The sequence below is a fragment of the Talpa europaea genome (genome assembly GCF_964194135.1).
Source record: "Talpa europaea genome assembly, chromosome: X".
Lineage (NCBI taxonomy): Eukaryota > Metazoa > Chordata > Mammalia > Eulipotyphla > Talpidae > Talpa > Talpa europaea.
The window spans coordinates 13,133,793-13,147,270 of NC_140081.1; the positions used below are offsets into that span (position 1 = coordinate 13,133,793).

The window sequence follows — 13,478 nt, forward strand, 5'->3', positions numbered from 1 at the left end:
CAAAAGCAATATACAGATTCATTGCTATTCCAATCAAAATTTCAATGTCATTCTTCAAAGAAATAGAAAAATTATTGATGAAATTCATATGGAATCACCAAAAACCCTGAATAGCCAAAGCTCTACTGAAAAAAAAAAAAGAAGGAAATGGAGGCATCACACTCCCAGACTTCAAACTATACTACAAAGCCATAATCATCAAAACTGCATGGTATTGGAACAAGAACAGACATACAGACCAATGGAATCGAATAGAAAATCCAGAAATAAACCCACAGATTTATGGTCAACTAATCTTTGACAAAGGAGCAAAGACTATGCATTGGAGCAAAGAAAGTTTGTTCAATAAATGGTGCTGGGAAAACTGGGTCGCTACATGCAAAAGAATGAAGCTTGACCACTATCTCACACCATACACAAAAATCAACTCAAAATGGATTAAAGAACTAGACATAAGACCTGAAACCATAAAATACATAGAAGGAAATATAGGCGAAACACTACGGGATTTGCACATCAAAGACATCTTTACAGACACATCACCCAAAGCAGTGATAGTGAAGGCAAAGATAAACAGCTGGGACTACATCAAATTAAAGAGCTTCTGCACAGCAAAAGAGACAATAACAAAAACAAAGAGAAACCCCACCAACTGGGAGAACATTTTTGCACCCAACACTAATGATAAAGGACTGATCACAAAAATCTGCAAAGAGCTGATGAGACTCAGCAACAACAAAGAAAATAATCCAGTCAAAAAATGGGCAGAAGAGCTAAAAAGAAACTTCTCTGAAGAGGAAATGCAAATGGCCAACAGACATATGAAAAAATGTTCAACATCACTTGTAATCAGGGAAATGCAAATCAAAACTACCATGAGATACCATCTCACACCAGTGAGAATGGCACATATTAAAAAAACTAGCAACAACAAATGTTGGCGAGGGTGTGGAGAAAAAGGAACTCTTCTGCACTGTTGGTGGGAGTGCAAACTGGTCCAACCACTATGGAGAGCTGTGTGGAGATTTCTGGACCTACTAAACATAGAGCTTCCATATGATCCAGCAATTCCACTCCTAGGTATTTACCCAAAGGACACAGAAACATCAATTCCAAAGAACACCTGCACCCCTATGTTTAGAGCAGCACTATTTACAATAGCTAAGCTTTGGAAACAGCCCAAATGCCCAAAAATAGATGACTGGATCAAGAAGATGTGGTCCATATACACCATGGAATATTACTCAGCATTCAAAAAAGATAAACACATGCAATTTGCAGCAACATGGATGGCGTTGGAAGGGATCATGCTCAGCGAAATAAGCCAAAAAGAAAAAGAAAAATACCGGATGGTCTCACTCATAGCAGGAACCTAGAAAACTTAAATAAGGGACCAGGAAAATGAATATAAGAAAGTAAAAATCAAAATCAACAAACAACTATGAACCAGAGACACTTTTTGGGGGGTGGGGGGCGGGAGGGGAGGGATTGGGGTCAGAATGGGGCGTTTGCAATTGTATGGGGGAATATAAAAATAAAATTTATTATTTAAATTAAAAAAAAGATTAGTTAACAAGCAAAAAATAAATAAATAAATAAAATAATAAATGTAGATTTAACTGCAGGTACATTTCAACAACATACATGCAAATAGGAGACCAGTGTGTCTCTAGATATAGATATACATGTGTATATGCCTATGTCTGTCCCATGCTTACTGAGATGCTGTATTAACATATATAGACTATGATACAATATAGAAAATATTGTAGGGTTGTTACCAAAACACCACCAACTACCTGGCTGGCTTGGAAACTTTGCCGAGTATCAGAATCACCTAAGGAGCTTGTCTGATATGAAAATGCTCAGGGTACATTCCTCTATATTTTGATTCAGTGGGAATTATTATCAGAACATGTCCCCTCTCCCCAAATTCATATGTTGAAATCCTAACCCCCTTTGGGAGGTGCTTAGGCCATGAGGTTGGAGTCCTTATGAAGGGAACCATGCTGGCACCTTGATCTTGGACTCCTAGGCTTTACAATGATGAGAAATAAATGTCTGTTATTTTTAAGCTACCCAGTCTGTGTTATCTTATTATAGCAACCCAAACAGACTCAGCTAAGACAGTGGATCTGGAGTGGGGCCCAGGCAGCTCTATTTTTGACAAGCTTCAAGAATGACTCTGATATGTACAACATTCAAAAACCCCTGAAGCATATTATGAGCATCTCGAGAGTAAAGAGCCTGTTTTTGAATCACCCATCATGCCCAGCTGGGGGAGGGAGGCAGGTAGTAGGGCCTTACGACTATGTGGTATATAGACTCACTGATTACATTGGCTTTTGATTCCATAAATAGGAATTATTCATGGGCCAAGTCATAAAATTTAAAAATCTGGTCTGAGACTTTTAAAATATTCTCTATGACAATTAAAATATCACCAAGAATCATATTGAGCAAAAATGGATTTCAGATCTGTCAATCTTCTATTGTAAACAACACAAAACTAGGCTAACCTTCCCCCGTTGGAGCCACATTGGAGCAATATGGTATAACTTCTAGATGGCTGAGATAATGGCCTCCTGAGAGAGCGCAAAGAAAACAAACATCCGGTTTATGCCAATACAGGGTCCTATTTTCATATCCCAGGAGTGACCTCAAGAAGCAGCTGAACGTGCTGACCAGTTATTGTCTAAACATTAATTACACCCACAGCAGCACTGTGGTTCTTGGGTCTTGGCAAATGCACTTGACAACCAGATAGAAAAGTCTGAGGCACGGTGTTCCATGGATGAATTCACTATACTCACTGGGAGCTGATGCTGTGGCTAATTTATCATGGGGCTTACTGTGCTCAAGAGGAAATACTACTGCTCCCCAGCAGAAGAGAAAATAGCCCGCAGGGGTTGAATGTTGGAGTCCAACAGCCTTGGGTTCTAATCCCAGACTTGCCATTTATTACTGGAAAGTTACTCCAATGCGTTAATCCCCCATTGTTGGTCTTTAAAATATGGCAAATTTGTGAGAATTACCTGTTCACCCACATACATAAGCAGAGAGTAATGACTGCTCAAAACATTCACCATTTATGAGTAAGAGTAGTGATCGAGGGCTGTGAAATTTAAGGTGCTGTTAGACAGACTGCCTTCCTGGCTGTTTTCCTCAAATCTAGAGTTCCTTGGGGGGAGTTCTGCGAGGAAGAAATAGAACTTGGGCACAGACTGCAAGAGCCTCACCTTCCACAGGTGCTGGGATCTGCTCCCTTCTAGTGATTATGTGGGCTAAAGACTGAAGGCCCCTCTCCTGTCTCTGTACACATCTCAGAGTCTTGTCTGAGTCGATGGAGGCTCTAGAGAGTCCAGTAAGGACTCAGATTGAATTTCCCACCAGTCAAGCAAAATGGAGTCTAAGAGGAACATTTGATTTCAATTAAAACATAATCGAGGGCCTCCCCGGTGGCGCAGCGGTTGAGCGCTGGGTTGCGAAGCTGCCCGCGGCCTCTGCGGCGCCGGTTCGATCCCCGGCTGCTCCCCGGCCACTGGAGAAGGGTCCCACATGGCGCGCAGACCTCTCCTGCCGCCCGCTGCTCCCCTCAGCAGTGAACTTCGGTCCTTCTGCCTGCTCTGCTCCCCGCTCTGGTGAATTCTCTCACCCTCCCGGGCTTCTGACTGTACCCAGTGCATGTATAAACAAAATAAATAAATAAATAAATAAATAAATAAATAAATAAAACATGCCTCTATAAAAAAAAAGACTTAAAAAAAAACATAATCGAGCATAAACCTAAGTTTATGGAGTCATATTTAAATCTACTATTGTAGGAGTAATATCATGTTTAGCGTTTTTTTTCCCTTTCCTGTGTGGAACAGGTATGTATTTGGTGATTGGTATCCATTTTAAAAATGTGGTTAGGGAAAAACAAAACTATCAATTTTAGATTCTTATTTTTAAATGATATGAACTTTTCAATTAAAATGAAGAAAGAGGATTTTGCAACTGGATGTGTAAATTCACTAAAATAATGTCAATAGACTAAGTGGGCATAAAAACATTTTCAATTTATTACTCAAAAATTAGAAATGCAGGGCCTCCCTGATGGTGCAAAGGGTTAAGTCTCAGCACTATGAAGCTATCCGCAGCCACTGCAGCACAAGTTCGATCCCTGGCCAGGGAGCTGACCCACATGGAGCAGCAGACCTCTCCTGTCTCACCCACTGCTCCCCTCAGTAGATCTGCCTGTTCTGCTCCCCACTCTGTCTCTGGTGAATCCTCTCACCCCACCCCACCCCCACACCTCTGGCCTACACCCCAGTTCTTGTATGCATAAATAAATCAATCTTTAAAAAAAATGCAGAAATGCAGGTATTTGACCATAGCACAAAATCATGGCAGTGTGGTATCTGCTACAGCCTAATGTTGAGCAGTGGACTGTAGTACCTCCAGTTACCAATTTCTGGACTTAGAAGCAAATACTTCTGCTATTTAACAAGTATTCCAGCCAAGTACCTGTCCGCACACTTGCCCCGACCAGAGAGGGTTCATGAGCAAAGCCCTTGCTCCACCCAGAGGCATTCCTACAACAACCTACCTGCAAATGTAAGGGAGGAGGGGGCCACAATTTGGACAGTGTTTTATACTTTAGGTATTTTATTTGCTAGCTACAGACATGATATCAAAAGCCAGCCTTTTAACCAGAGTTAACTATTCACAAAGGGCTCCCTAACTTTCCTTACCATGGAACGGTCTGCCATTTAAGGTGGTTTGTGATACTCATGAAATAGTTTTTAAGAAAAACGTCTTCAAACTAGGACACACATATGCTCGGGATACACAAAACCTTTGCCACAAGTACCCAGACCCAAGTAGATTTAAAGGAATCATTTTTCAGATCCTCAACTTCCAAGAGTACCCTTCCCTAAAATTAACAGGACCAAGAAAATCTCTCAGTTTGAATCCACCCCTACTCAGCAAAAGAAAGACACCTCTGGACCTTACTGTGTTGCATTACCAGGGACAGGGAGTTAGGCCTTCAAGCCAAACCAAATGGAAACTTCATTTAATGACTACTTACAGCACCACAAACCTATAAAGCTCCTGTCTTTCCTCATCTCACAGGCATTTCTATTACAGGTGAAGCCAGGTGTTAGAAACAAAGTAAGATAGAGTAGAGAATAATGTATTTTTACCCCAAAACTATGCATGCCTCTTCCTTCTCCCAGCTACTGTCAAAGGACACCGGATCTTGAAAGTATAAGGACCAATTCAAAGTAAAAGGAGCGCTGGAAATACTGAATGCTAAAAGATGGCTTTTTCATATAGCTAATGGTAAGCATTTTTCCATCTATTCTCAATACTCATATTGAATCCTAAAATGCCTTTTCTCGTGAAGAGTAAGCACTTTTTCCCAGCTATTCACTTCAACGAGACAACGCTGAACAGGCTGTACCACTGCTTCATAGAAATGCAATTGGGATTTTTCTGGAATTAACAATTTTTTCAAAATCCATTGGAATAAATGCATGGATAAAACATATACATGATTTTTTTTCACAGTTTACATCTAAAAAGAAAAATTTAAATGATCAACTCACATTATAAAATATTTATTCCACTGACAGATAATCCTTATTCCACTTAATCTGCTAAAATGTTTATGACCTTAAGATATCTATGGGTAGACCAATTAATTTTTAGTACTACATGCTCTTTTCTATCCTTAAACACATAGGAAAAGTATGACCTTGCTATCTAAAAAAGATAAGTCAGTACTGATTTTTATATTCGATTTTATTTAACTATTTCCAAAAGCCAAACACCAGAGTCTGATATATATATATATATACACACAACAATGTTTAGAGAATAACATGCCTTTTAAAAATCATACTCATCTCCTTATAAATATCATAAAATCTATAAAACACATTGAATTACTATAAGTTAAGCACAATGATTTATCATGTTGCTTGTAACGCATTATTAGATTGACATCATTTTAACCTTGACTGATTCAATTTTAGTCTATAAATTCTTTCTTGGTGGCTTTTATAAAATTCCTTGAAATACATTAATATAATTGAATTGAGACTTTCTCTGGATTTTTAAGTTGAAGTAGGTTTGACAATGAAGACTGGCTTTGCCAATTAGCTGTTTTCTGTACATTTAATAAGTTTAAACTGCATTCCTCTGGTGGTTTTTTTTTTTTTTAAGTCTAAAGCAAATCATAAAACCATTTTATCAAAAATTATTGAACTGGTAACTTTATAATGAAATTACCGATATTTCCATTTACTCAACCCTTCAGAGGGTATCTAGTTGAAGAAGTTATTTTCTAGTAAAATAGTAAGGATTATAATTAAAAGTCATTTGACAAATTTTGGTAAAGCCTTTTTTATTATACGTCTCAGAAAGAAGAAAGCAAATTATTCCAATAGCTTGAAAATAAATCTTTCTGCAGGTCATCTCTAATTCATTACTTGCTACAAATCTGAAAGAGCCCCTTAATAAACTGTCGTTTGGTAATCAAAATTATCTGGATGACAATAAATTATTTTTCCAATATTTGACAAGTAACTCAGGATTTCAATGAGTGGCATTACTATAATAAACTTCTTTCATTCCATCTACATATTTGTGTGAACAAAATATTTCAGCACTGACATCTAAACAAGGAAAAATAAAAATAAAATCAATTTTAAACAGGGTTTAAATATACTCATCTGTTGATACAAATAATCCCACACATCTCATTTAAATATCAGGGAACACCAAACAAGATAAATGCCAAAGAAAAAAATCTCAAATGGAGCCAGAAGAAAAAATAAACTTTACCTCTAGAAAAGCAAGGATAAAAATTACATTGGACTTCTCCATAGGAACAATGTAAGCAAGAAGAGATGAGTGAAATATATACAGTATTGAGAAAAAACAAACCACCAACCTAGAATTCTGTATCTTGCAAATTATCCTTTCAAAGGTAAGGAAATATAAAGACTTCCTCAGACAAACAAAAACTGAGGGCATTTTTTCCTAGGATATCTGTGTTGCAAGAAACATTTTTTCAAGCTCTTCAGAGATAAAAGCCCTTCAAAGAGAAGGAAAATGATATAGGTCAGAAATTCTGATCTATATAAAGAAGGGATAAGCATTAGAGAATGAGTAAGTGAAGATAAAGCAAAAACCTCTTCTCCTTAATTAATTTAACAGACAGCAATTTGGTCAAAATAACAGCAGCAATGTGTTCAACGGTGGATGCTTATGTATAAGTGAAATGAATGACAGGAATGATACAAGGGATAGGAGGGAGAAATTAGGAATATTTTGCTCACTAAAAAGTACCCACAGAATAATATAGTTTAGAAAGTAAAAATTCCAGGGCATCCACACAAACGTAAGTTAAAAAAAAAAGTTGTATTCAATATGTTAAGAAGAGAAAATGGAATCATATAAAATGCATAATTAAAACCACAAAAGGCAGGGCCTCCCTGGTGGTGCAAGGGGTTAAGACACAACCTATGAAGCTATTTGCAGCCACTGCAGCATAAGTTGATTCCCCAGCCAGGGAGCTACCCACATGGCACAGCAGACCTCTCCTGACTCGCCCACTGCTCCCCTCAGCAGTGTATTTCAGTTCTGCCTGTTCTGTTCCCCACTCTGTCTCTGGTGAATCCTCTCACCGCACCCCACACATACCTCTGGCCTGTACCCCAGTTCTTGTATGCATAAATAAATAAATCTTTGGGGAAAAAAAACACAAAAGGCAGAAAAGGTGTAGAAGACAAAAGTAGGACAATGAACAAAGGAACAAATAGAAAGCAGGAAAAATATGATAGATATTAAACCAAGTATATCAATAATCACATTGAACATCAATGTTCTAAAGTTACCAAGTCAATGACTGGGATAGTCAAAGTGAAACAAAACCCAACTCTGTTGTCAACAACATAAAATCACTTACAATAAAAAGTCACATATTAAATTTAAAAAAGGATGAAAAAGACACACCATACTAATACTAATCCAAAGAAAATGGGAATAGCTACACTGATTTCAGACAAAGCAGACTTCAGAGCAAAGAAAGTTATCATGGATAAAGAGAACAGTACATAATGATAAAGGGGTCAATATTCCCCCCCCAAAAAAATCAGAATCCTTAATGTGTGTGCCTAACAACACTCAAATTCATGAAGCAAAAAAGGATAATTTGCAAGGAGAAATAGAGAACCCCACTATTATAACCACAGACATAACAGCCGGCTATTACAAACAGCCTCTTAGTCTAACACATGTGAGAATTTTCCCAAATCCTGCAAGGTTTCTGAATGTCCCTGAAAATGTATTTTAAATTATTTGTGTCTGGAACCAACTTTGTTTTACATAGAATCACTAAGTATTTCTGGAAAAGCTGTGATAGATGCTGAATTTTAGAGGAAGGCAACTACTATATGCATTAAGGGAAAACTATACTTTGTCTTCTTGATTTTTACCAAAATGTGTTCATCACAGCAGTGCCACTCATGGGGCTTGAACCCCAACACCACGCCCCAGTAGAGGTCTGCCTACACACAAAAGGCTAAAGTCTGTTTCACAGACTGGGAGTCAAATATAATTAAGTCAGTGGCAACACTAAAAACAGGATCACACTGAATTCTATTAATAGGGTGGTTAAAATATATTTCATAGCATAGCCATGTAATTATTTTAACAGGAAAATAAGAATAAGAAATCAGCAGAGAAAATAACATTGAAGTTATGTTGCTTGTGATATTTCACTTACTCTGTCACTGTCCCTGCAAGTCTATGTGCCGCTTCCTTACAGGTTCACGTGGAACTGCTTTATTTCCCACCCATACTCTAGTCCCTGTCACTTTCCAAAAAGATATGGCCTCCATGGTTGTCTTAGTTTCACATGCCCTTGGTTTCCACAGAGAACCCGTGTACTAGCCATTGAGGGGGTATCTGCATTTCTTTGTAAATCTGCTGCTGAAGACAGCGTTCATTGGATGGCTAGATGCCCCTTACGCAGCAGCCTTCCAAACACCTATCTCGAAATGAGGGCAGGAAAATCTAGTTCTTCCTAGTGGAGTAGAATCCACTCTGACATTTGAGTGATATGGAATAACTGTGGCTGCTGAAAAGTTCAGGATTTCTTGCTGGAGTTTTCTTCCTTCGCTTCTGTTTAATTCCTAATTCTGAGCTCCTGCCCACATTAGTTTCTCTCAGTATTGAGTCGTCTATGCTTTTATGGAAAGCCTCTGGAAGATGCACAAATCAGTAAAATAACATCACTGTGGACACCTGGTTTTCTCTATTTGTCCCAAAATGATCATGTTGACTGATAAAAGAACACTGTACAAGGAAGGTTCTGTCTTCTGGCTTTGGCACCCATAACCTTTGGCACCCGTAACCCGTAATCTCAAGGTCTGGGCACAGATGTCAACACATCCAAAGGGGCTCCCCTGACCTGCCTACCCCAAATATCCCTCCTTCCCCAAATAGTCACTCCTTCGCTTACTCTATTTTATATTTCCTCAGGGCACCACTATTACACACTGACTTGGTCAGTGGGCAGTGGGCAGTGTCCGCCTCGTCCTCAGACATCAGGTTCTCCAAGCACATGTCTGTTTTGTTCATGGCTGCATCCTCAGTGTATAGAAGAATGCCTGGCACACAGTAGGTGCCCAATAAATAGTCATTAAATGAAGGAATCATTCAATCAGTGACTAGGGAGTTCTAGATAAATTTAAAGTGCTTTCTCTAATTTACAAGACTATACCGAGAGCTGCACATTTGCTATTATCTCACTTTTGATTTCACAACTCTGCGTCATGGCTAATGATCCTTTAAGTGTGGCCAAGTTTGGATCAACAAAACAACCAAAGACCAAACACTGCATAGGTGTCCCCAGAGTCCCAGCGGCCTAGGGCCAGCCTCAGGCAGTAGGGCCTGCTCAGGGAATGGTTTCCACTCAAGAGAAAGGAAAGTGAATGAGTAATGAGGCTCCTGCCTGCCAAGGGCTACTGCTCCATGACTTGTCCAGTAACTATAGCCTTTTATCATCCCTTCCTTCTGGAAAGAACTTCATTCAAGTGAGGATATAGTCACCATCCTCAGCAAAATCTACAGAAAGTTTTGTCTTAAATATCCAAAAGGTAGTTTTAAGCTTGCAAACGATAACAAATTCCTTAACAAAGATCCACACTGCCATATACCAGCACCTTTTTCTCTCCCAGCAGAGGTCTCACTGTTGATGGTTCCTGATTCAGAAGCTCCAGAGGTGAGATACAGATCTCCCTAGTCAGGTACCACCCCTTTTACCCAAATCAAAACCTGTACACTGGACCTCCCTGGTGGCGCAAGGGGTTAAGCACCACACTATGAAGTAATCCACAGCCTCTGCAGCATGAGTTCGATCCCAGGTGGGCCAGGGAGAAACCCACATGGCAAGGCAGACCTCTCCTCACTCGCCAGCTGCTCCCCTCAGCAGTGTATTTCAGTCAGTCTGCCTGTTCTGTTTCCCACTCTGTCTCTGGTGGATCCTCTCACCCCCGCATCTCTGGCCTGTACCCCAGCTCTTGTATGCATAAATAAATAAATCTTTAAAAAAAAAAAGAAAAACCTGTACACCTTCTGGAGGCAGAAAATTGCAATCTATAAGCTAACCTGCCCTTGTCACTCCATAAACCTGTCAGCTAAGTCAGATGTTTCTTCACTGTGAATCAGGTTATCTGAGTAGGTCAATCTCCATTTCCTCAACACACTGCATAAATCCCACAACCAAGGGCTGTCAGAAGCCAGCAGTGGTAGCACAACATCATTGCAAGTGTCAGGGAGTCTCACAAAGCAAACAAAGACGCTGTTTACCCTTAATTGTCCTGAACCTTTTAACTCTCCAAGATCTGAAATCAGAAAAATATTGCTTTTGTCCTAAGCCTCTAGAAAAGTTTAGGAACATAGATTGGACCATGCCTCAAACTTAAGAAGAAAAAGACATTCATGGAAACCAAGAACCACCTACCTTTGGTGGCAGATTAGTGGCAGTATTAATGGTATTAGTAATAGTATGAATAGTTATTAGTCTGTCTCTCTCCGGGTACCAGCAGTAAACAATCTCATGATGTCATTTTCCCTGTGTTTTTTTAAACATTTTAAATTTCAGGCAGTGAACAAGTGAACCAGCATGGGATGAACGAGGAGTAGTAACAATGTGAGATTTTCATGACGGACCTCTGAAAGGGGTCTTTTTCAGAAAGGACCTTACAAAGGAGTTTTTTAGACAAAGAGAAAATGCACTTCTTACCTCCTACCAACAAGTAGCTGTTGGGAAACAGTGTTTTTGCTTGCATAAGAGCCCTTGCATGACCTGAGTGGAAGAGGTCAAATATCCCATCAGCATATACTCTGACTGGCCTGTCAACTGTGGAAGAAAGAAAACAATATCATCAGAACTGCAGAATCAGGAATCCGGGTTACCTGATGCTCCTGACAGTGTGGCACAGTGAGGAGTGTACCTGGATAAAACACAGTGTGTAAATACCACCTTCGGTATCATGTTAGTGCATGAAAATAACTCTGCAGAGTGGTTCTTCCGAGGACATCAAAATCAAGCTCAGCCCAGAATACATATTTTTAGCTAACAGGAAAGACAAACAGAGCATTGAGAGTCTTCTGGATCTAGAGCGGAGGCTCAGGAGTCTGAACCGGCAGATTCAGACTGACCAGACACAACCACAGGGTTGGCAGAGTCAGTTCGGCGGGAATATGGAAGCAGGAATAAGTGAGGTGCTTGATGGAAAGGGCAGATGACTGTCCTGGAGCCTCGCAGTCCTGAGTGAAGACCTCAAATCCTGCCTCCGAAAGGCAGCACTGAGCTGGAGTCGGGCACCTTTCTTCCTAACACCATGTCATTTTGGGATCCCCAAATCAGTCACAGCAAGAGTATTCACACCACAAATGCTTCAAATCAGGGCTGATTGCCCTCTGGAGGGTCAGTAGTTAAACCTTTGCCCCACACAAATGTCAGCCCCTAACCTCTTGGGTCTCATGAGAGAGAGAGAGGAGGAAGGCATGCTCCAAATGGAGGGGACTCAAGATTAAAAGTTGCACATGGCAGTGGTGCTTGGGGTTGGAAGGGAGCAAGGATCACCACAGCCCTTCTTAGGGAGAGAGAGGGCAGTGAAGGGGCCACGACACTCCCAGGTGGTGCACGGCATTCTGTGTAGTGACGTTTCATGAGGTTGGGGAACACATCATCAGAGCCCCCCAAGAGCCGGGAGACGACACTAGAAACAGCAAGATGACACATGCTAAGCCAGCCCAAAGGGCCATGTCCTCAAATAAGCTGGAGACATTGGGGGATCGAGGGTTCAGGTGCCAACTTCCACACCATTGTGGAATCTCAACAAAGGACAAGAAATTGAAAATATGGTGAACGACAAGCTAAATATGGCGAACCAAACACATACATTTGTCTCTACTTCCTCCCAGAGACCTCAAGAATCACAGAGCAGAAATTAAAAAGGTATAATCTGCTCTGCTCTCCCCCCCCCCCCAGCAGAGAAACAAAAAGGTCATTATGGTAGATGAGCGATTCCCACATTATTTTGGGAAGTCAATTGTCAAGTGCTGACAGCCTACAGGGAGGCAGAATCAGTGACAGGACAGGTAGGGAGAGGAACTGCTGTTTGGGGTTTTTTGTTTTAAATAAGCCTGAGAGTCCTACTCACTTTTTGAACTACATGCAGGTATTATGTTGATGCTATAAAAATAAATTTAGAAAGAAATCAATGCAAACTTTTGTTAAGTGATCATTAAGACTTAGATTTAAAATTGTGATTAGTTCTTTTTTTTTAATTTTTATTTATTTATTTATTTTAAGATTTATTTATTTATTTATACAAGCACTGGGTACAGTCAGAAGCGCGGGAGGGTGAGAGAATTCACCAGAGCCAGAGCAGGGAGCAGAGCAGGCAGAAGGACCGAAGTACACTGCTGAGGGGAGCAGCGGGCGGCAGGAGAGGTCTGCGCGCCATGTGGGACCCTCACCCAGTGGCCGGGGAGCAGCCGGGGATCGAACCAGCGCTGCAGAGGCTGCAGGCAGCTTCGCAACCCAGCACTCAACCGCTGCGCCACCAGGGAGGCCCGTGATTAGTTCTTGATGCAGTACAATCTCATCAACTTGGAACATAAAGAAAAAAGGAATGTTACATTAATAGATTCAGATGGTACAATATTCCTAATAAATTAAATTTCTCTAATAAAAAAACTTGAGAGAATTTATGTCAGATAGGGAATGGCAATTATTCCCAATTATACATCATTTTGAACAAATAGAATTGCCTTCACAGGATTACACTGTATTCTAAATAAGGCACAGTAAATAGAAAATGCTTTGAAATAACAAACTGTCTAATGAGGGATCCTTGGTTTCAATACTCTTATTCAATTTGAATTCAATTGAGGAAAATTTGTTTTAA

General features: G+C 40.1%; 1 protein-coding gene across 1 annotated transcript in view; it reads right to left on the minus strand.

Annotated features, from left to right (window-relative positions):
- PCYT1B (phosphate cytidylyltransferase 1B, choline) overlaps positions 1–13,478 on the minus strand; it is a gene marked incomplete at both ends in the record, with an annotated part of 88,199 nt that overhangs the window by 43,582 nt on the left and 31,139 nt on the right. Inside the window, one exon of the mRNA XM_084258045.1 lies at positions 11,303–11,419. Within this exon, the coding sequence (XP_084114171.1) occupies positions 11,303–11,419 (117 nt within the window). The remainder of the gene's footprint in view (positions 1–11,302; positions 11,420–13,478) is intronic.